The sequence below is a fragment of the Aethalodelphis obliquidens genome, unplaced genomic scaffold (genome assembly GCF_003676395.1).
Source record: "Aethalodelphis obliquidens isolate GAN/ISIS:26980383/991018 unplaced genomic scaffold, ASM367639v1 scaffold19, whole genome shotgun sequence".
NCBI lineage: Eukaryota > Metazoa > Chordata > Mammalia > Artiodactyla > Delphinidae > Aethalodelphis > Aethalodelphis obliquidens.
In genome coordinates this window covers 28,673,446-28,694,116 of record NW_020837963.1, presented here as the reverse complement: position 1 = coordinate 28,694,116, position 20,671 = coordinate 28,673,446, and the positions used below count along the sequence as shown (strand labels likewise).

The 20,671-nt window shown below is 49.9% G+C and overlaps 1 protein-coding gene across 1 annotated transcript; it reads right to left on the bottom strand.

The window, feature by feature from the left end:
• Positions 1–3,454: 3,454 nt before the first annotated feature.
• SALL3 (spalt like transcription factor 3) lies at positions 3,455–20,519 on the bottom strand. The gene is made up of 3 exons (XM_027118867.1): positions 20,438–20,519; positions 5,043–8,521; positions 3,455–3,936 (listed from the first exon to the last, which is right to left on the bottom strand). Exons 1-3 carry the CDS (start codon positions 20,517–20,519, stop codon positions 3,505–3,507), a joined length of 3,993 nt encoding a protein of 1,330 aa, XP_026974668.1. The 3' UTR covers positions 3,455–3,504.
• Positions 20,520–20,671: the final 152 nt, after the last annotated feature.

The following is a 20,671-nucleotide window of genomic DNA, read 5'->3' as shown; positions in this document are numbered from 1 at the left end:
GGGGACAAAATTAAACAGTGAGCGTTTAAAAACAATTGCTTCTTAGCCCTTAAGCGATACTTTTTAATTAGTCTGAAATGTTAACGGTTCCTGTAATGAACTCAGAATAGATATATATTTAAACAAATAATTTTTAGGGATTGTTGGCATTTATGATTCTTTGATATATGGTCTGAGCAGCCAGAATTGATGTCAGAAAGAAGTAAATACCCAGGCTCGTGAAGCCCGAACACCTCTGCTTTTATGTTGGAAACGTTTTTGAAATAAGAAGTAAATCTCTTTTGTTTTCCCTTGCATCTTAACTTATATTAATTACTTTAAATGATTGTAGAAATCTTCGCTATTTCCTTACCATATGTAAAAAAAAGTCACTTTACTATCTGAGGTTTGTATCTCATGATTTCTCTCTAGCTCGGCAATCAACAGGATTTAATTCCTAAGGCTTATGATTATACGATACCTGCCGGGAGGCTGGGCAGTTAGTTTAGTGGTTAGTACCTTATCGCGCCTTCAAAATCACCCAGCATTTCCCAGGTGAAGTTTACTGTGGCTTCCAGGTATCAGTAGCTATTTTTTAAAAAGAAGAAATGGATTGTGTATCTTGTAATCCAGGAGCTATTAAATGATTTAAAGTTTTAAGTCTTCTCAAATGTTATCGGCAAGGTAAAGCTTCTTTTCAAGTGAAGGGCGTCCTCCATCTGGAACTCACAGGTGCAGGGTGCCGACAGCGGCCACACTGTGCTCCCTGCACCTCCCTCCCAAATTGTCACTAGAGGCACAGCGATTTAGTTTTCAAGGGACCTGAAGAGCCGTTATTTTCCCTCAATGCCGACAAGGGGATGGTAATTCAGAGTGTAGTCGTTTTTGGACACTGCCAATAGTCTCTAATAATTAAGCATTTTCTACTACATCTTCTTCCATCAAAGACGTAAATTAAAAAAAAAAATCCACAGTTAGGAGGCTGCACTTTTATTTTAGAAAAAGGTGAAACATGAAAATTTCGAGACCAATCAAGACACGCTTAGATATGGCTTAATAGATCTAAGCTCTCAGAACCCAGTGACTTTCCTTGGAGAAACACCACGAATATACGTCCACCACCAATGACCGTAACCTCAAATTCCACTTTCTCCATTAGAATAATCAAGGAACGCCATTCAGAAATAATATTACATCCTGCATTTTATTCAATTCCGTATGACAAAAATAGGAACCTAGACTAAGACATCCATTTCAATCAGTAGATGTGTCAAGCCACAGATTTCATCATAAAAAATATTGGATCTGGGTAACAATTCTCCACTGGTTCAGGGAGGCCCCTGGCCCTACACGGTGTTGCAATAGAAAAATAGTGTCTCTTCACCATGCGGAGAGGGACAGCCTCGCCCTGAGCACAGGGTGGGGACAGTCTCACTGTCCCGTCATGGGCCATCTTATTTACAGCACTTTACATTTCTCTTTTCTTACGTTATATACACACCCTTTTGCGAGGAGAGAACACTACATGGTACCAAATACTAACCAAAAAGGAAAAAAAAAAAATCACAGCAAAAAGGACACATAAATAATAAGAACATTCACTGCTGAAACACAGCGACACCAAGCACCTGTTTTCTCTTCCCGACGCTGGGACCCCCCGACCCATCCCGTGAGAGGAGAGGGTACCCCGGGCACGCGCCATCCCACCTGCGTGGGAAACAGAGCTGGAGAGTTCAGGGTTCGTTTCCGACAGAGATCACGGCTAGGTCTGCTTATCTGTGAGTCTTTGAAACTCTGTTCAGCGACACGATGTGACTTGTTGCTGTGGCTGTGTTGGAAAGATGGTCCTATGTCTCGGTTTCAACTGAGAAGGCTCGACTGCTTCCTCGGGGACTCAGCCCCTCGCACTGTCACCCGGCCACCCACGACGACCTAGGACAGCACTGCCAGAGGAAGTTCACGGTCTCAGACTCCAGCATGCTTGCAACGCACAAAATGAGGTAGAGCACACAACACTTCTGTGTGGGCCTGGCTCAGCCCCGCCGCCCGGCACCTGCCCAGGGCCCTTGCCTGACACGGGGCAATGGGCAGAATCACCAGCACGAGACTGTGCTTTGATCAGATGACAGTGTGCTTTGTTTTCATCTGAGAAGATAATAAATAAGTCAGGAACTCAGAAAAACGTCCCGGTTATGACTGATTATGCTGCCTGGCCCCGACCCTCCCTGCAGTTTACTGAGCAGAAAAGCAGGCCTCGCAGGCAGTCAAACTCTCGTCCGGGGGGCGTGCGAGAAAGAGAGCGGAGGCTACAGTAGCGTCATGCCTATGCAGTGCTCTCTCGCTTACTTCCTGGCGTGTACTGGTGTCACAGTCCTAAGATGAATTCATCAAAGTTTTCTTAGGGTGGTCAAGTTTTTAAATGGGCTTCGTAGAAAAGTTAAATCATTTAATTTAAGAAACAGCAGGCCCTAGTTTATTGAGGAACTGACAAGTCTTGGAGGCTTTTCCGGTTAAGGAGCACAGATTTCTCATACCGTCTGACCTAAGACTGTAACAGCTTTTTTTTTTTTTTTTCCTCTTCATTTTCCTTCAATCAAAGTACTATTTATAAAATACTTTACATCTTTTAAAATTTTCCAATTATAGACAAACCTCCCTAATACAAAATACTAAAAGTGCAAGAGTATAAATTAAGAGTTTTCAACCACATTATACAAACATTACCTTTTTATTGTACAGGTTTGATAATGCGAGATATGTACTCACAACTGCTATAACGTTGTGAATAATTCACGGTGGTGTCTGTCTGTAACTTGTTCCCAACTGCTGGGCTACACACCACACTAGAGAACACTATATCCACATAGCAGCTACAAACATTTAAATTAAAAAAAAAAAAAAAAAAAAAAGGCTTGTTACTGACAGGTGCTTGCACACGAAAAGCATGCTCTTTCCTAACAGAACTTCACAATTTTGCCTGCATGGAAATAACCCACTTATTTATAGTAAAACAAATCTTGCTTTAAAAAACAAAAATCACACAGCCAGTTGTATTCTGCAGTACAGAAGCTTCCGTTAAAGTTGGGCTGTATTGTCTGTTACCCGCATCATCTTAACATCATAAATACCACAGACGAAGGTACTGCCATGCTACACGGCGCCGGGAGCACTAGACCACGTCTTCGAGATAAGAGTTCTAAGGACAGAGTTCAAGTTTCTAACTAATTCGAACAAAACCACTGAACGAGTTTCCTGGAATAGGGCGGGGAGCCCCCTCTGGGCACTGCTGGGCTTTGGAGGGACGGAATGGATGTGCTCTGAGCCCCTTCCGTTCCCAAGGTGGCTCTCCGAGGACGTCTCTTTTTGACTTAAATCTATTTCAAAGGTTGCCGAGTTCTCGAGGACGGTCAAGCTCACGGCGAAAGGCGCACCGGGCAGCGGGTGAGGCCACCTCGGGCAGCCACCCGGTGACGTCTTTCCTGCTCTGGGTGAATGGGGAAGGGGACCCACAGGGCAGGGACGTGGCTAGTTAATCCCGATCTCCTTGTTATCCTCAATGAACCGCGTGAACGGCCGGCCGGCTCCCGCGTCCGACTTGGCTTTGTCCAGCCCTGCGATGGGCGGGCTGCTGCCAGGCCGCGCCTTGTCCAGCCCGGCAGCCAGGGAGCCCAGGGAGGGGAGCGCGCTTCCCCCGAGACTTACTGGGAGCTGGGGGAGGCCTCCGTTCTGGATGACGGAGATCTCATTGTTCTTCATGGCCAGCCCGTTGGTGATGGCTGCGGCGTACTGGTTCCAAAAGCTGGGGTCCACGTTCATGGCCCGTGCAGCCAGATCCTTCTGGAACATCTCGGAGAACTTCAGGGCGTCACCACCCAGCAGGGCCATGGGGTTCTCCACCGACAGGCGGCGGCCGCGCCTGGCAGGGGCGTTGTTCCACATGTGGGTGCCCATGTGCACCTGCGGGGGACACGAGACACACCTGGGCGTGAGTGCACCCAGCCCTGGGGTCACAGAGACGCCCGGGGACCTGGGGACTCCCTCCAGCTCCTTTCCTTGCCCTCTTCCCCAGCCTAAGCATTCCTTTGGGACAACAAACTTGTTAGGTGAGCTTTCCTGAGCATCTTATATTTGAACCTGCAACGTTTCCTTCTGTCAAGTACACAGAGCTGCACAGCTGGATGGAATCATTTCCCCCCTAAGGCGTCAGACCCACGGGCCACCCGGAGGGTCCCGAAGCTCCTGCCCCGCCCCCCAGAACCCCTGGCTTCACTGTGCCCGTGCCTGGTTTTCTCCCGTCTGGGCACCTGTGGTCAGCAGAGCCCTCAGGCGGCTTTCACGCTACCAGCAAGCGGAGGCCACAGGTCCCCGAGGGCTCACTGAGACCCACGCAGGCGCCTGACGTGGGCTGCAAAGCGGCACACTCCCCTGAGGGTGTGGGCACGGCCCTGGACGGGTCCTCGGTGCCCGGCCACACACTCCACACCTCCGGGGAAAACGGGCGGCGTGGCCGTACCTCAGACGCAAACGTGACGTCGTGACGTCGCTGTACCGTCCTCCCCTCCCCCGGCCCTCAGGCTGGGAAGCTTCTCCCAGGTGCCCGCTGGGCCCTCGTGGCAGCCAAGTGGCCAGAACCACAGATCTGACCCCTGGCCTCGGGGCGGGACTTGCATCACTGGCGTCACCTGCGAGCATCTACAGGCCCGGTTCTCTTGGTGTCAGCGTCCCACTGGCCTCCGGGCAGCGCCGGCCCTGGGCCTGCCCTGTCAGCCAGCGAGCGTCACCCCGACGCCCTGCAGCCACGCAGGCAGCACCAGCCCTCAAGGGGAGGCCGGGCCCGCGTGGAAGGCAAGCTCCTCGCTGCCACCGGACACGCGTGGGAGCACCGCAGGCAACGCGCACACGCAGGCACACACACGGTGCAGACTCACCCATGACACACAAGCGCGCTCACACCACACGCCACGCAGGCACACGCCGCGCTGTCTCTCGGGGGCTCGGCAGCAGCCGTGCCCCTGGCCAGGACCACGGGAGGTGGACGCAGGGGCTTCCCGGGCGGCCCTCACCTTGAGGTTGCCCTTGGTGGTGAACGCTCTCCCGCAGATGGTGCAGCCGAAGGGCTTCTCCCCGGTGTGGGTGCGCTCGTGGATCTGCAGGGCGCTGGCCGAGGAGAAGGTCTTCCCGCACGACTGGCAGTTGTGCTGCTTGGGCGTCCGGCGCGGCGGGGGGGCCAGCATGGGCGCGAGGCCGGGGCTCATCACCGTCGGGGGCCCCGCAGGCACCTGGATGGGAGCCGGCAGCGGCGGGCCCTCGGCCAAGGGGCCGGCCTTGCTGTGCCCGTTCACTTCCGTTTTGATCGTGGCGGGCGCGGAGCCGGGACCCAGGCTCGGGGTGCCCTGGCCGGGACCTAGAGCAAAGCTGGGGTCAAGCAACTGGGGAAGCGGCTCGCGCAACCTGTGGGTCAGCAAGTGCTGCTTTAAGTTACCCAGGGTGGAGCAGCCGCGCCCGCAGGCCGCGCAGACGAACGGCCGCTCCTTGGTGTGCCTGCGGAGGTGGGTCTGCAGCGCGCTCCTGCAAGCAAAAGGCTTCGCACAGACACGACACGCGGTGCTCGCACACTTACCCCGATCTCGGCTCAGGAACAGCAGGCTACAGGGCGCCTCCTCCTTGATGGCCGGCCGGCCGGGGTGGGGGGCCGTCAGGTCCAGCGCCCCTCCGTTCTCGGGCCCGGGGGGCGGGCTGTCCTGCCTCTCCGTCTTCAGCGGCGGCTCCGGCGGCTCCTCCTGGGTGCCGAGGCCCGGGGACTTAGAAGGCAGGCTCTCGCTGTTACTGTTCCCGGGCGACAGGGCCTGCAAGGAGGATGACTCGGACAGGGCCGGGCTGCCCGCGCTCCGGCTCTCCAGGTCGCCCACAGCTGACGAGGAGTCGTTGCTCAGACGGTCGCTCTCCCCGGACCCGTTCTCCAGGGACTTGAGGGCGGTCATCTGGGGGCAGCTCATGACCGAGTCCATCATCTTCATCTGGTTCTCCAGGGCGGCGATGCTGGAGATGACGGACGGCGGGGAGGGCGGGCAGGAGCTTGAGAAGGCCAGCAGCGGCTTGGATGGGTCGCCAGCCGTGTCCTTCAGCTCGGCGTCCTCCTCCAGGGAGTTCTCGTCCATGTCATCGTCGTAGCCGCTCAGGGCGTCCGTGGCCTTCTCATCGTAGGGCAGCTCGGCGTCCATGGCGTCCTGGAAGCCCTCGGGCAGTGGCGTGTTGGGGATCTGCCCCCCCATGTGCATGCGAATGTGCTGCTGCAGGACCACGGCGTTGGTGAACTTCTTCTGGCAGATGGGGCAGGAGTGCTGCACGCGCAGGGGCGGCTTGGCGCGGTGGACCCCGAAGTGCGTCTTCAGGTTGCCCTTGGTGGTGAAGGCGCGCCCGCAGATCTTGCACTTGAAGGGCCGCTCGCCCGTGTGCGTCCGGTAGTGCATCTTCAGGGCGCTCTGGCAGCTCAGCACGCGGTGGCAGATGGCGCACTGGTTGGGGTCCGTCACCTTCTTGTCGATGTTCTCCACCAGCTGCTGCAGCTTGGAGGTTTCGGACGTTTGCATAGAGTCAAGCAGCCCTCCGAAGGGAAACTTGGCCTTGAACTGCTCGGCGCCGGCCGGGAGGACCGGGCTGCAGAGGCCGGGGGACAGGCTGCTGTCCGCGAGGGCGGACGCGGCAGACACCTGCCCAGTGGCGGGGACGTCCCCCGCCCTGGCGTTTGTGCAAGGCAGGCTCATGGGCTCGGTCTTGGGCAGGGAAGACCCGCCGGGTGCCGGCTGCGGGGACTCGGCGGTCACCACCTCGGAGCTGGTCAGGCCTGGGGACAGAGAGGGGCACTCGCTGGACGCCGGCGAGGGCCGCTGCGGGGAGCGGCTGGCGGGGGTGAGGCTGGGGGAGTCGGCATAGCTGCCGAGGCTGACGCCGGGGAGGGTGGGCGGGAGCTGCATCCCGACCGACGTGGGCACCGTGGGCAGCACGGGCTTGCTGTCCAGCCAGGTGGTGGCCGGCTTCTCCGGGGGCAGTGACATCCCGTAGGGGATCCCGGAACAGGTGGGCACGCTGTCCAGGTACTCGGGGACGGGGTAGGGGTTCATCTGGATGTGGGGGTACTTCTCCTTGTGCCTCTGGAAGTGGACCTTCAGGTTGCCCTTGGTGGAGAAGCGGTTGCCGCAGATGTTGCACTTGAAGGGCCGCTCGCCCGTGTGGGAGCGCAGGTGGATCTGCAGGGCGCTGTCGCTCCCAAACACCTTGGCACAGAACCTGCACTTGTGCTTGAAGAAGGAGTCCTCGGCGTTGGCCTTGGGCTCGAACACCGACACATTGGGGGGCTTGCCCTTGCGGTGCTTCATGAGGGCCGACAGGGGGTCCAGCGCGCTGGCCGTGGCTGCGATGCTGACCAGCGGGTTGGGGAAGATGACACTGCCGGCGGAGGTCTGAGGTAGAAGTGGGCTTGGCAGGCTGGGCGCCGAGCTGAGGAGGGGCCCGGGCCCCAGGGCAGGGGGCGTGGAAGCGTTCTGCGGCCGGCAGGGGGCGCCGGAGGCGCTGACCGCCGGGGCCGGGGCAGTGGAGGCCGGGGCCGCGCCGGAGGACGCCGGGGCGCCGGGCTCGGGGCCGGAGGGGCCCCCGCCCGGGACGTGCGGAGTGCTGGCTCCGGACGCCGGCTGGGCCAGGTGTTGGGGGCCCTCGTAGGCGGCCGGCTGGGTGGCAGGGCCGGGTGCCGTGGGGACGGGGGCGGCCCCGGCTGAGAGCTGCAGGGCCGAGTGCGCGGCCAGCCCCGGGAGCTGGCCGGAGGTGGGCAACGGGGCGCTCTGGGCCCCCGTGGCCGCTCTGGGGTTCAGCGGTGGCCGCGGCGGCTGGTGGTTCATCATGGCCACCTGGCTGCGGATCTGCTCGATGAGCTGCAGCTGGTGGATCTGCTGTTGCTGCAGGGCCATGAGCTGCTCCAGGATCACGGGGATGGCCACGGCCGCCACCCCGCCGCTGGATCCCACGGCTCCTGCAGCCCTCGTGTTCTGGGAGAACTGTGCCACGGCCACCTTGGTGCTCAGGAGGGTCTCCAGCGTCACGTTGGTGTTTGGCATGCTGTAGGCGGCCACGGGGGCCGGTTCAGGGACCTGAGGTAGAGGCGGCTTCCCTGCGTGCGTGGGGCCCGGGCTCTGGAAGCTCTTGTCCACGGAGGGGCCCACTTCCATGGGCTCGTCCTCCTTCTCGGGGGCCCTCACCGCCCCGCCCTCCCCGCCCTCTGTGGGGGCCGTCTCCTCGGCAGCCTCACTCTCCGTGTGCTCGCTGGGAGAGCTGGCCGGAGAAGGTTCTGGAAACTCTTCAGAGGGCGGGGCCGGCTCATCTTCGCTGACGATCAGCACCAGGGGGTTCTTGGTGCAGGCCTTCTTGTGCTCCAGGAGGTCCGTCCACTTGAAGAACTCGGCGCAGCACTTATCACAGACGTGCGTCTCCTCGCTTCCACTCCGGCTCTCGTTCCCGCTGTCCCCGTCCTCGGCGCCCTCCCCGGGGGCCGCTGGAAAAGCAAGACATTACATCAGCCAGGGCCTTGCGAGACAGCCTGCCCTCCATCTCAAAATTCTGCACATAAGTAAAATCAATATTTTTTATTTTGTACAAATTACCCCACTTCAACATTTCTGACGTCCCGGCACGCGTATCCTATGACTCTTTCTAGCTAGCTAATCATTTTCTTAGCACCATCCATCGAATTATGAGGCTCTATCAATTGTGGATACCGCTTCTTAATGAAATTCCATAGACGCCATTGATTTCCAATATTTTCATACAATCTGCAACCACCCTGTCTGCTGGGTACAAAGCCAGCTTTCGATGGGCTCATTAGGACTCCCCCGACCACTGGGCTTCCTCATTTCCAGCAAAATTAGAGATGCCTTTGCCAGTTCACTTAACATTGCTAAACTAATCTGTAACCTTTCAAACTCACGTCAGCACCTGACAGGAGAGCCGGCCGCTGCCACTCTCCCGGGCTTGGACCACGAAGATTTATTATCTGTATGCCGCGCCGAGACATTAGAGATTTAATGTAATTCTGCAGAAGCTTTCAGATCAATGGGCATTTATTTCATGGAGGAAATTTCAGCTAAATACTTGCATTTGTAAATATAACAAAGAATATATAAGCACTTCTTACATCTCTGCTCAGAAAAACAATCTCTCCAACTTGTAGTTTGATCAACAGATCAATCCTGTATCTTTTCGGCCATCGTACTTTCCTCCAGAGAGGGTACATTTCAGGATTTGCCAAATGAATACCATCAATATAGTCTGGGCCTAAAATTAATCACGTTTAATACAATTAATTGGCTCTGTCAGATGCAATATTTCTTGGCTAAATGAACCAAAATTACATGTTATTGTTACTGGTCAATCGTGTTCTGCAGATTGCTAACAAACTAGAAATTATATATTCAAAGTTCATTTATGCTGACACGTTTAACATGAGAATGTTGTAGTCACACTTTTTGTACCTATTTTCATCTATTCTCATAGAAAGACATAGCAAATTATATACTTGTGCCATAGTGGAAACCCTCTAATTGGTTACACATGTTTAATTACTGTTGTAGGCAGCGACTTCCTGACTCCTATACCCTCTTCTGCCGAATAACAGCCCTGTTTAATCAACAATTCTCATTCACACCTGATCAAATAAATAGCTATACGGGAACAAGAAATCAACATCCGATGACATTCCCAGCTCCTATTTTTTTGGGACGTTGGGGTGACAGGCAGCGTTCAACGATTCCTCAGGCTCCACATGCCGGCCTGGGTAGCACTGCCTTGCGACTGCTTTTTGTCAACTTGTGGATGGAGTGACAGCAACAAATCAGCTTGAACGGAGACAAATGACAGCTGCAAATCGGCCCTTTGTTGTCGTGCATAGTTGAGTGTGAGAGCCACACATCCTCAAGTTTGCGTCCCCGGAAATCGTTTACTATTGAAACATCGACAAATGGATTTGCTAAGAAGGCTCCAGGTTTTCTCTTTTAGAGTTTTAGGAGAAGGATTCGGCACTGATCTCAGTAGTGAAATCTGATTTGTAAAAAAACATCCTGTAAGAATATGTAGTCCCTCTACTGGAAAAGAAGGTCAAACTATTCTTTGAGGCTAGCAGGCTGCTCTCCATGAGGTTGCTATTTCCAGGTAATTTATACTTGCCTTTAAAAAATGATTAGCAGTGTTCAATTAGCATTTTCTTAACTGGCTCAACCATTTGAAGGGGAAAAGAAGTTAGAGCTTGCAGCCCATAAGGACCTGCTAGACTTTTAAACTGAATTCGGTGCTGAAGCTCAGACTGCAGGAAGTCTCATTACCGTATGAGGGAGGAATGTAATAGGTGTCTGTAATGAGGCTGAGTGCAGCTGGAAGCAAAGACAGCTGATTGATACTGCAGATAGGAGCGTTAACAAATAAATACTCGGAGTACTTAACTTTGTTCAATGTATGCAAAAACTCATCTGAAACCTGCAAAGGTTATGGAACAGGGCAGGAAAAACCCCTCAACTCTTCAGGTAAATAATTTCTTAATGACTGATAAGAAAACAGGGGCTATCTCAAATTTTAGTTATGTAGTTTAAACATTATCACACAGTGCAAAGAATCTCTACTTTTAAATTTCTTTACAATAGTGGAATGTTCTCCCGTAGACCCACATATTAAAAACGTAAGTGGCCCTTAAAAAAAAGTTCCTCTGCACCAAGCCATCAAGTTGGAAGCCGTGTTACGGTACATCATGAACTAGTGTAATTATTAATCATAACTGAACACTACCACTTTAAAGCTATGATACAGAAGGCCTGCCGTACTCTTCACAGAGCTTTTTAATTTTAATACTTTTTAAAAAGAAAAACACCAAGAAATTAAATATTGCTAATTTCTTGAAATGTTTTTTACATTTATTCCTTAGAGAAGAAAAATGTATAACTTACATGGTATACAAAAGCATTCACATGGTACATACATTTAGAATTTGACACAAACACAGTGTATGCTGTGTCCAAAGAATTCTTTTTCCTAAAAATTATTATTGAAGTACAGTTGATTTACAATGTTGTGTTAGTTTCAGGTATATAGCAAAATGATTCAGTTAATTTATATATATATATATTTGTTTTATATATATATTCTTTTTCAGATCCTTTTCCATTATAGATTATTACAAGATATTGCATATAGTTCCCTGTGCTATAAAAGAATACTTTTTTTTTCACATGGAATATGTGCTTAGGGACAATTCACTGAGAAAATGCTTAAAAATTAGGCTGATTTCTGGTAAAGTGCGTTGACTGTTGGAAGAATTAACTAATTATAAATAAATTATATCTTTACAGAGGAACATTTCCCAGATTTTCTTTGTAACAACTGTGGCATGTGAAAAAGAGAAACAGCACTTTTATTTTACACTGTACTTTTCTCACAGGTCTTAAGCAGCCCAAAGAAATCTCTATTTACTTTAAAGATAAATTTTTACATTTCTATTGGTTTTTTCCATGTGTTAAGTATTTTGGGTTCACCTCCAAACTCATGGAAGTTGGGAAGGTAATTTTCTTCTTCTCCCATTGGCAGGTTAGCAAAATTACAATTATTTCTCCATTGTAGAAACTGTGCATAGAATAATATTTAAGTACTATTTACCAAATAATAAGCCATTTTGTTTAACGCAAATTGATAGTTACCTAAACACAGTGAAGATATTCTTGTCAAAGTAATATAAGCCTCCACTGTATTCCTCTAAAATTGAAGAAGCAAAGCAAAACCGAAGGGAGAAAATTGGGTGAAAATGGCATTTGGGACCTGTTAGTTCGTTATGTTAGTGAACCTAACAAAACCAATAATTGTTGGATTTTATAACCCAAGTTTCATAATAAATTTGCCTTTTAACGAAAACATATTTTAAAAACTACAATAAGCGAGGGAAAAACATTCTTCAATACAATTCAGATTTTTTATTGGGGGCAAATAATTTAGAATCACCACCTGTAATTTTTCTTACTGGGGTCTGTATGAAGTACCATAACGTGATCACTTCAACTGTTATTTCCACTTGTTTCACGATCAAAATCTCAGTAGGATTAGCATTCCATAAAAGTTACAGAGAAGCACAAATTTCACAAGACAGTCTTGAGTACAATGAATGCAAATGAAAAGCCTCTAATACGTCATGTGTGCAATTGAAATTTTGGGTGCATATTTTAAGAATGTTTTCAAACAACAACAAGCACTTCAACTGAATTGGTTGGTAGGGGAGAACCAAAACGAGCCTGTTTCACTAGGGACACAGCTCTTCAGAAGCAGCAAGACTGCAGTTGAGTCCAGAGTGAAAGCAGCAGCCTTCCGCCACATTCAGGAGAGCGAGATGCAAAGTAAGTTGTTGTAACTTGCTTCGATGGCAGTTCCGTTACAGTGATTACGTGCATCGTGTTACAGTGTAGATGTGCTCATCTGGAAGCAGTTATCTTTAAAAAAATGCTGTCTATATAACTAGAAAACCCATATAGGAGAGATCTGACAGCAGCTCCAAATTTTATCATGCAACTTCCAAAGCCCTTAATCCTGCCATTGTTTTAAGCCAGTATTAGGTCGGATTCGAATGTATCCAACTACCTTTCAATTAAATTTACATGTGTAACTGGCTTTTCATTCTAAAAATAGAAGTTATTATATCCATTTGTTGACATGGCTCAAAAAAGTTTGTTTCAAGGTGAAACCACGTCAAAGCCACTGCAACAACAGTACAAGGTTTGAGAAATTTACTTCCTAATGCAATGGGAAAATTCTTTCTTCCTTTAAGGGGGAACTGAAAAACAAGCACTGTTAACATTATCATTAATGTCGAAATAATTTACTTTTTGCATACTGGCTCCTCAATAACTAAGAGACTTCAAACTGTAAATAGGCAGGGGCCTCACAGTGCACCAGGGTTCTCTTAGAACTAGTGAAGAAAAACGCCAACCAATGCGCCCAGGAACAGAACTTAGCCAAGAGTCTTCCCTTCTTGGTTAACGGGAATATTTGGTTGAGGTTACTTTCTGAAAGTACCACCCAGTTTTGCTGTATCCGTGGGCTACCAATGCGAGGAAGAAGACGTATTGGAAAGAGCTCTCTACTTTGCTAACACCAAGGATGTACCAGCCATGGCTGTGAGCCGGGTGTCTGCACGTAACGCCGAGTCTGTCTTCCTGAACGCAGTCAGGAGGAGCGAAAAGCACGGAGGCGAGAAGAGGAAGCTGTTTCAGGTGGAGAGGAAACGTGCAATTAGTTTCTACAGCTAGCCCCACGCTTGCTATTTATGCCTGAGATTTCCAGCGTTTCTAAGCCTCACCGTTCAAACGTTCTTGAGTAAGCGTGCCGCCTCTGGGGGCTGCAGGAGGGGGAAAGGGTGCCACCGCCTTTCAGAGAGGCCTCCAACCAAAAAACAGCTCCAACAGCAGTCTTAAAATGACATGATTTTTTTCCTTCTCACTGATAAAAAATGCAGAAAACGTTTAGCAAAAATGTCCCTATTCTTAGGACAACTCTGGGTGTGAAAGGATCCCCTTCCCATTGCTCTCTCAGCTCCGATTCCTGGTCTGCTATACAATACACAAGGATCATGTTATACAAGGATCATGTCTTCGCTGCCTGCAAAAGCATATGCGGCCTTCCAAATAAAAACGACGTGGCAGAAGATGGACAGAATGTTTACACTCACGATGATCTTTTAAAGCCACGAGTTAAAAGCGTGCCTGTAACATAGATAAGAATATTTGAGACCAGATGCTTTCTTTAAAAAATTCAAACTGCAGTTCTCAGCAAGGCTTTCTTATTCTCTCCTTCCAGGAGGCTGGGCCTTGCAAATCAGTAACCGAATTACAAAGGGCAGTAAACAGGTGTTCGATAATTTTGCTGATCAGGCCCAAACTCTCACCTTTATTCTGCCACCCTTTTGCTACGCATTTTAAATCCCTTACAATTAACGAAAAGAGAAGCAAACGTTCCTTACCGGGAAAAGGAATGTTAACTTCTCCACTTTAATCAGTGACTTGAAAATGCCACGTGGGTCTCTAGGAAAGGAATCCTTACTTTCTCCTGTGCCTTTTCCATCCCTTAAAAATCTAGGAAGCATTTTTCAAGTTTTCCCAAATTGTTAGGAGACACTATTTTCTTGCAAATTAATTCTTTTTAACTCCTTATGATAGCTTTGAATCCCATAAAGAAAGATGAATTATCACATACTGAGCCCAAGCTGTGAAGCAGGAGGAGACAAATAGAGACCCCTACCGTGTTTAACAATGTAGAAGAAATTCCAGACGCAACAGAAAAATTTTGTCCTTTTCCTAGACCTCCAAGCGTGTGAGCTCGGAGCGGAACAGCGGAGGGCGCTCGTGCCTCGCCCAAGCCGCACTGACCCGCAGGCCGCTTCCGCCGACTCAGCGGCCCACGCCTCAAATTTGTTAAGTAAGGACCACCTGTGGCACAGGCGCCAAACGTCTTCTGTTTAAAACATTTGCGGTTTTTCATCTGTGGGGTGATGCACCAGGGAGGGGAAACACTGTTTCCTTTATGGACACACGCAGATGGAAAGCGGCCACAACGTTCACTTGTGTTAACTATCTGCTGCATCAAATAATAAGATGTTTGTTACACTTTAAGGTTGCACAATAGTTCTTTCACTCACACGTTACGCTGTAATCTTGCTTACGATGAATACACGGGTATCACTCTGCCTCACCGAGAACGCCCAAACCTGGAATACGGCGGCAAATGCAAACAATTTCCATCAAAGCTCGGGGAGGGGGAAAAACAAGGTCTGTGCAGGGTCACCTTCGGTTCAGAGGCGGAGGTTTAACCTCACACATGAAATTAAACGTGCTGCTCCACGACACCCCTCTGCGGAAGCGCCTACGGGCCTCGACACGTTACTTTTCAAATCCACCGCGCATAAAAACACATAAATAAGCAAAGCCACTTAGACGTATAAACACCTGGGTCTAAACAGCCCCAGAGCAGCAGGAACTACACGGTGTCCGGGAACAAGGCGCCGATCAACTGTAACCCTCGGACTGCTTGCACTCGGGGTTAGGTCATTAAATCATTTCCATGATTTGTCATCACCTCACCGCACTGTTCCATTTCTACGGGCGAAGTTTACACACATGCGAAAAATCATCCAGGAAAAGCCCTGCCCTGGGGGGTTGAAGCTAGCGGCTCTGCAGTGCAGAGCCCTAACTCAATTACCAAACGGTGCTGTGAAGAGGGCACTCTGGAAAAGAGGACCGAGAACGCCGGCGAATGAAGACCAAGCGCCATGGCACCTGCAGGGTTAATTAAACAGTTCAAGATGTAACAGCCACACAAAAGAAAACGGTTCTCTCTCCCTCTTTGAGCACTATAAACACTTGTGCTGCACTAGATGGGCATTTGATAAACCGAGCAGCACAGAGCAAACTCGTGGGTCCCCAGTCCGCACTCGGAGCCAGTGTTAACACTTAACAGAACACTGGTGAGTCCTGTTGCCAAGGTCAACAGCACAGATGCACTCATTGTATTATGAGCTTGACATCTAGTGGCCACCCCCGGCAGGGCAAAGCAGGCAAAGGTTAAGTCAGCAGGTCTGTCGCAGCAGCACCCTGAACCACCCACCTTCGCGGAGATGGGTGGGAAGCTGCCAGCCCTCTGCACGCCCTCCTTCCCACAGACCCCAGGCCACCAAGGCTGGACGCTGTGTGGGCCCCAAGGCTTCCCGGGAATTAGGAGGGGAGGGGTCCCCGATGGTTAGCATAACGAATCTGGGATGACCGGAAAAGACAGGCCCACGGAGGGCACCGCGGAGTTGGACGCCACCCTGGCAGCCTCAGGTCTCTTTGGTGGGCAATGGTTCAGCCCAGAGAACTCTTGCCTTCAACAAACAGATCAAATCCTAACCTCTAACATAAATAGAGCCCATTACATTATTTTATTATTTCAATTAATATCTCACTTTCTGTGATATGACTCGCCTTATTTGCTTGGGAATCACACAGTTAACTGCACTTTAGGTCATAAAGGTGTTCAACTTAACAAGAGAAAAAAATCTAAGGACCGGGCTCTTTTTTTCAAATGTAAAAGTTTATGTAAGGTAATAGTAAAACATTCAATTTCTACACAGACTTTACTTATGCCTGATTTTATATGAAGTGTGTGGCAACTTCACATATGCTGTAACTACAAACCTGTCCCACCAGTGGTAGAATTAGCCCTCATCTTCCCCAGACTAAGATATGCTGTTCGTATCCTAGCAACTGGTCAAGAAATCATGAAGGAAAATGAAAACTAACAAAACCTCTTCCTATTATAAGTATTATTTAAAAATTATCCTTCTTGAAACTATATGCAGCATTGAAGGATGGGGCATGACCTCATTGACAGTTAAGAAGGTTTTTATTTCATGTAAATAAAATACTTACATTTAAGAATGCTAAATTCTAACTGGTGGTCAGTACACAGAACGGAAACCTTGGTTGTACCTTTACTGAATTCCCCCCAAAAGAAAACGTTCTTGGAGCTATCTCGGGGTGAATGGCAAAGCCTCTTAGAGATTGTACTTGAAAATGAAATCTGACCCACTTTGGCCTCCTTTTGCCATCATCTTGTACACAAAACATAATCAGCTTGGTAAGTAATTCCTGCTGTTGGTCCATACCTTCTTCATTTTCTGGCTCTAAACAGATCAAAAAATATTGCATTATGAGTAGACTGTAGAAGTTTAAATGGTGCCTAAAAAAAACCAACCCCTTAACTGTAACATAATCAGCTCTTTCTCTGTAAGGTGAGAATTAACTGGCATGCTTTTTATTGGCCACCAAATTATGCATTTTTAAATAGGTTAGGATTTTAAATGTCATTTAAAAAATAAACGTTCGCAAATTCTTCTTTTCCTTTCCCTCCCTGCTTAACTTACTCCTTACCTTTCATGTTTCAGAGAAAACAGTCTGCCTAGGGATGTCAGAAAGTGGCTTCTGTATTGTTTCCTTTTGGAATGCTGAATTGTAAGTGTGTGAGTGAGTGCCCAGAGCTCTGAAGGCAAAGCATGCACAGACAGATAAAAGAGAAAAGATCTCTTCACCCAGGGCTGGGGGCCTTCTTCCCCTTAATTCAAACACGGTCTATGAACACCACTGGTAAAGTCTTAAATCACAGGATCATTTAAAAGGATTTTTAAGATAGCCATGTAACTGTGAGTTGGCAGAAAATAAAAACAAACAAAATACAGGATGGCAAACTGCTCTAAATTATAATATCCTTTTGTTTCTCCTTAAATACATACTTTCCTTCTAAGGGCAGTAAAATGTATCTTTCCTAAGCTGTATTTTATCCAGTGAAGGACAGCAACAAACACCTTTTAAAGCTCTTAGTAGGAGTGTAAGTGCTGTTCCGTCATTAGAAGTTTTAATTAATTTTTCTTAGAACAAAAATATTCGGCTGGCTCAAAAGATTTCATTATTGTGGCATACATTTAATTAACTGAATCCTAAAGCTGCATCCCACTTATTTCTAAATTTTCGGAAACAGGAATGAAACAATTTGCAATTTTAAAAGATAGTACCTAGTGGGAATGTAAGTTTAGTCCCAGTCATCCTTAAAACACATTTTTACAACAGGATAACTTTAGAACTTTAACGTAAATCTTTATCACTTTTTCTCATTCTACATATGTCATCATATTTCATTCCTGCAATAAGGTTTGGAGAGCACTGAAGCATTTTTGGACAGCTATCTTTTCACTGCTTGCCTAAAAACCAAAGCCTGAAAGATAATAGTCAGATTTCTTTTTTTTTAAAGAAATAAAGTCTTCTACTGTAAATTAATGTGACTGCCTCCCCCCACATTATACTAAAATTTTTGCATAGAATATTTGTGTTTCATATCATTATCAAGAACCTTCCATTTTATTGCGGGCATCTACTGCTTTAATTAACATGTAACATCCAAAGGAATACAAAGGAATTATTTACTTCGTTTCTAAAACACTGTAACCTAACTTAGGTCGCTTATAACTTCATGCATAGTCTGTTGATTTCCACTGCATTTAACAGAATATAATTTGGAGAATATCTGATTCACGTTGGAGTAATTTAGTTTTCACAACCATTTAGCTTTAAAAAAAATATTTTACTTAGTTCTCCTCCTGATGACGGTCAGTACAACAGAGCAATCTATACGTGAACGTGCCTTAAGTGAAGAGAGAACAGACTATCTTTTATGCTCCATGAACAATCAGCTTCAGAATAATTAAATCAGAAAGAACTATTTTTTAAACAGTTCGCCCGAACAATCGAGGGAACACACTACTTGACTAAGGCTCAGCCCCAGACAGGCTATTTCTGGCCTGTTGCAAAATACGATCAGGAACTGTGGCAATATCTTGATTACAACCCTGAATGATTGTGAAAAACACAGGCTGACAGAAACTTTAATCCCACGGTGGGTAAAAAAAACCTGAATGTGTTTCACCCCTAAATAAATTCAGTAACAACAAGGGGAATTCAAAAGAGAACTTGTGAATAATTTACTCCATCTTAGGTTTTCAAATAAGGGCTCTGGACCCCTCCACACGCTTACACTAGGAGGTTCACCACGCTCTCATTTCTGAAGTGAAATTAAAAATGAATAGCAGTGCCTCAGCTTGTTAATTGTTAAATACAAGGGGTTTTACTCTATTAATTAAAATATGCTTTAATAAAAGGAGACATTGCACATTTTGATAACGACCCTACAAAGCTCAGAAGTATTTACATTGTTGCGTTTTGGGGCGGCTGTGAAAGCCGATTTTAAGCTATTCAGGAGCCACAATAATAAAGCTTTAAAATTCCTCACTGGGATGCAATGTAGTTCTTTTGAAGGAAAGACTGTCTTTCTCATTCGGCAGAAATAAATCCATTCATTTGATCATGTAGTCATTGAGGGCAATAGAAAACAAACCAAGTGTGAGAAATTCTATGTGATGAAGTAAACAAAACAAAAAAAAACCCATTTCCATGACAAAAAGATTCTTTGTCCTTAATCTACCCACCATATGCAAGCGTTTCTTTTTAGCATATCTCCCGTTCTAATCTTGGGTGACCAGGCGACACAGATAAGACTCCCTTACCTCCGCTGCGACAAAAAGACCCTCACGAGTTCTCAAATTTTAATTCCTGAATTCCCAGCCGCGTAAGAAGTCTTTACTCGCGTTCTCCATTCCGATGCGGACGTATACCGGCTTTTGCAAACTTTACGACACCGCACGCTAAACTCTTCAACTTTTTATTTTCTGCAGGCTAATTCTCAAAGCGAAAAGACGCGTATCTGCTCTAAACCACTTAGAATAGGTTAATCTAAAAAGTTGGCCGGCCTATTTTGTAGGGAACAAACTACTCGATGCCCGGGCTCAGGGGCAGTGGAGGGTCTCCCTTCGTCCCGCGAACGCGCCGCGGCCGCCCCTCCCGCCCCCTGGGGATCCGCGGGCAGCGGGAGGCCGGAGCGGCCGGGGCCCTAACTTCCCGGGCTGGGGCGCGGCCACGGCCAGCCGGCTCCTCGCCGAGCGCTAACTTTCGTGGCTCCTACCTTCCCTCCTGGATGGGCAGGAAGTTCCTACCCGCCAGCTGGCTGCAGAGTTGCCCGCGGCGCCTCCAAAAGAACAGGAAGAGGCCCCAGAAAACCGAGAGGCACCAGAAACGTGCCGGGGTCCTACCGCGTGCAAGGACCACCCCCCCGCGCCGCTGCGCAGCTCACCCCGGGGTTAATTCCCAAGGCGGCCATTAGGAAAGGCCAGGCGACACCGACTTCCTACTGTCCTCGGAATGGGATCACTGGTTTGTCGGCTCGCCCGGAACCGCGAGCTCCGCGGCCCTCGGGCACACAGGGCGGCCTCTGGCCAGCCGGGGTCAGGGCGGCGGACCCGCTCCGAGCGCGCACCGGCCAGGGCGCCGGGCGCCTAACAAAGCTGTCCCGGCAGCGGCCTCCCCGGCCCGCGTCCGGTGGTGGGTGAGCCCCGGACGCGTCCCCGCCGCCGCGACCGCCCTGGGGACGCCGCGATCGCCGAGGCCGGCCCCAGCGTCCGGGCGCGGGGAGCCCGAGGGGCGGCGCGGAGGCGGCGGCGCGGCCCCTCCCGCCAGCGCCCGGCTCGGCCCGCCGGCCTCCGCCGGGCAGCGCGGACTCCGAGCGGTCCCAGAGCCGTGGCGCCTCCGTGCGCAGCTCAACTCCGGGCGGCCGAGCCAAGTTTACTTCTCCCGCACTCCCGCGCCGCGCGCTCCGGTGGAGGACCGGGTCCCCGAGCAGGCCCGCCCGGGCCGAGCGCCGCGCGGCAGACACTGGCTCGCAGGAGCCGGGGAACTTCCCCGGTGCGCGGCGCCCGCCGCCCGCGCTCCCCCCAGGCCCCCGTGCGCCGCCGCGGTCCGCGGGCCCTCACCGTGCTCGGGAGCCCCGTCCGGCGGCGGCAGCTCCTCGTCCGACTTGAGGTGCTGGGGCTTGGCCTGCTTGCGCCGAGACATGCTGCTAGCGGCGCGCGGGCCCCGCGCGGGGAAGCGGCATCAGCGGGGCGGCCAGCGGGGACGGCGCGGGGCGGCCGGGCGGGCGCGGGGCGCGGGGCGCGGGCGGCGGCGGCGGCGGTTGCGCGGGCCGCGCATGGGGCTGAGCAATTAGG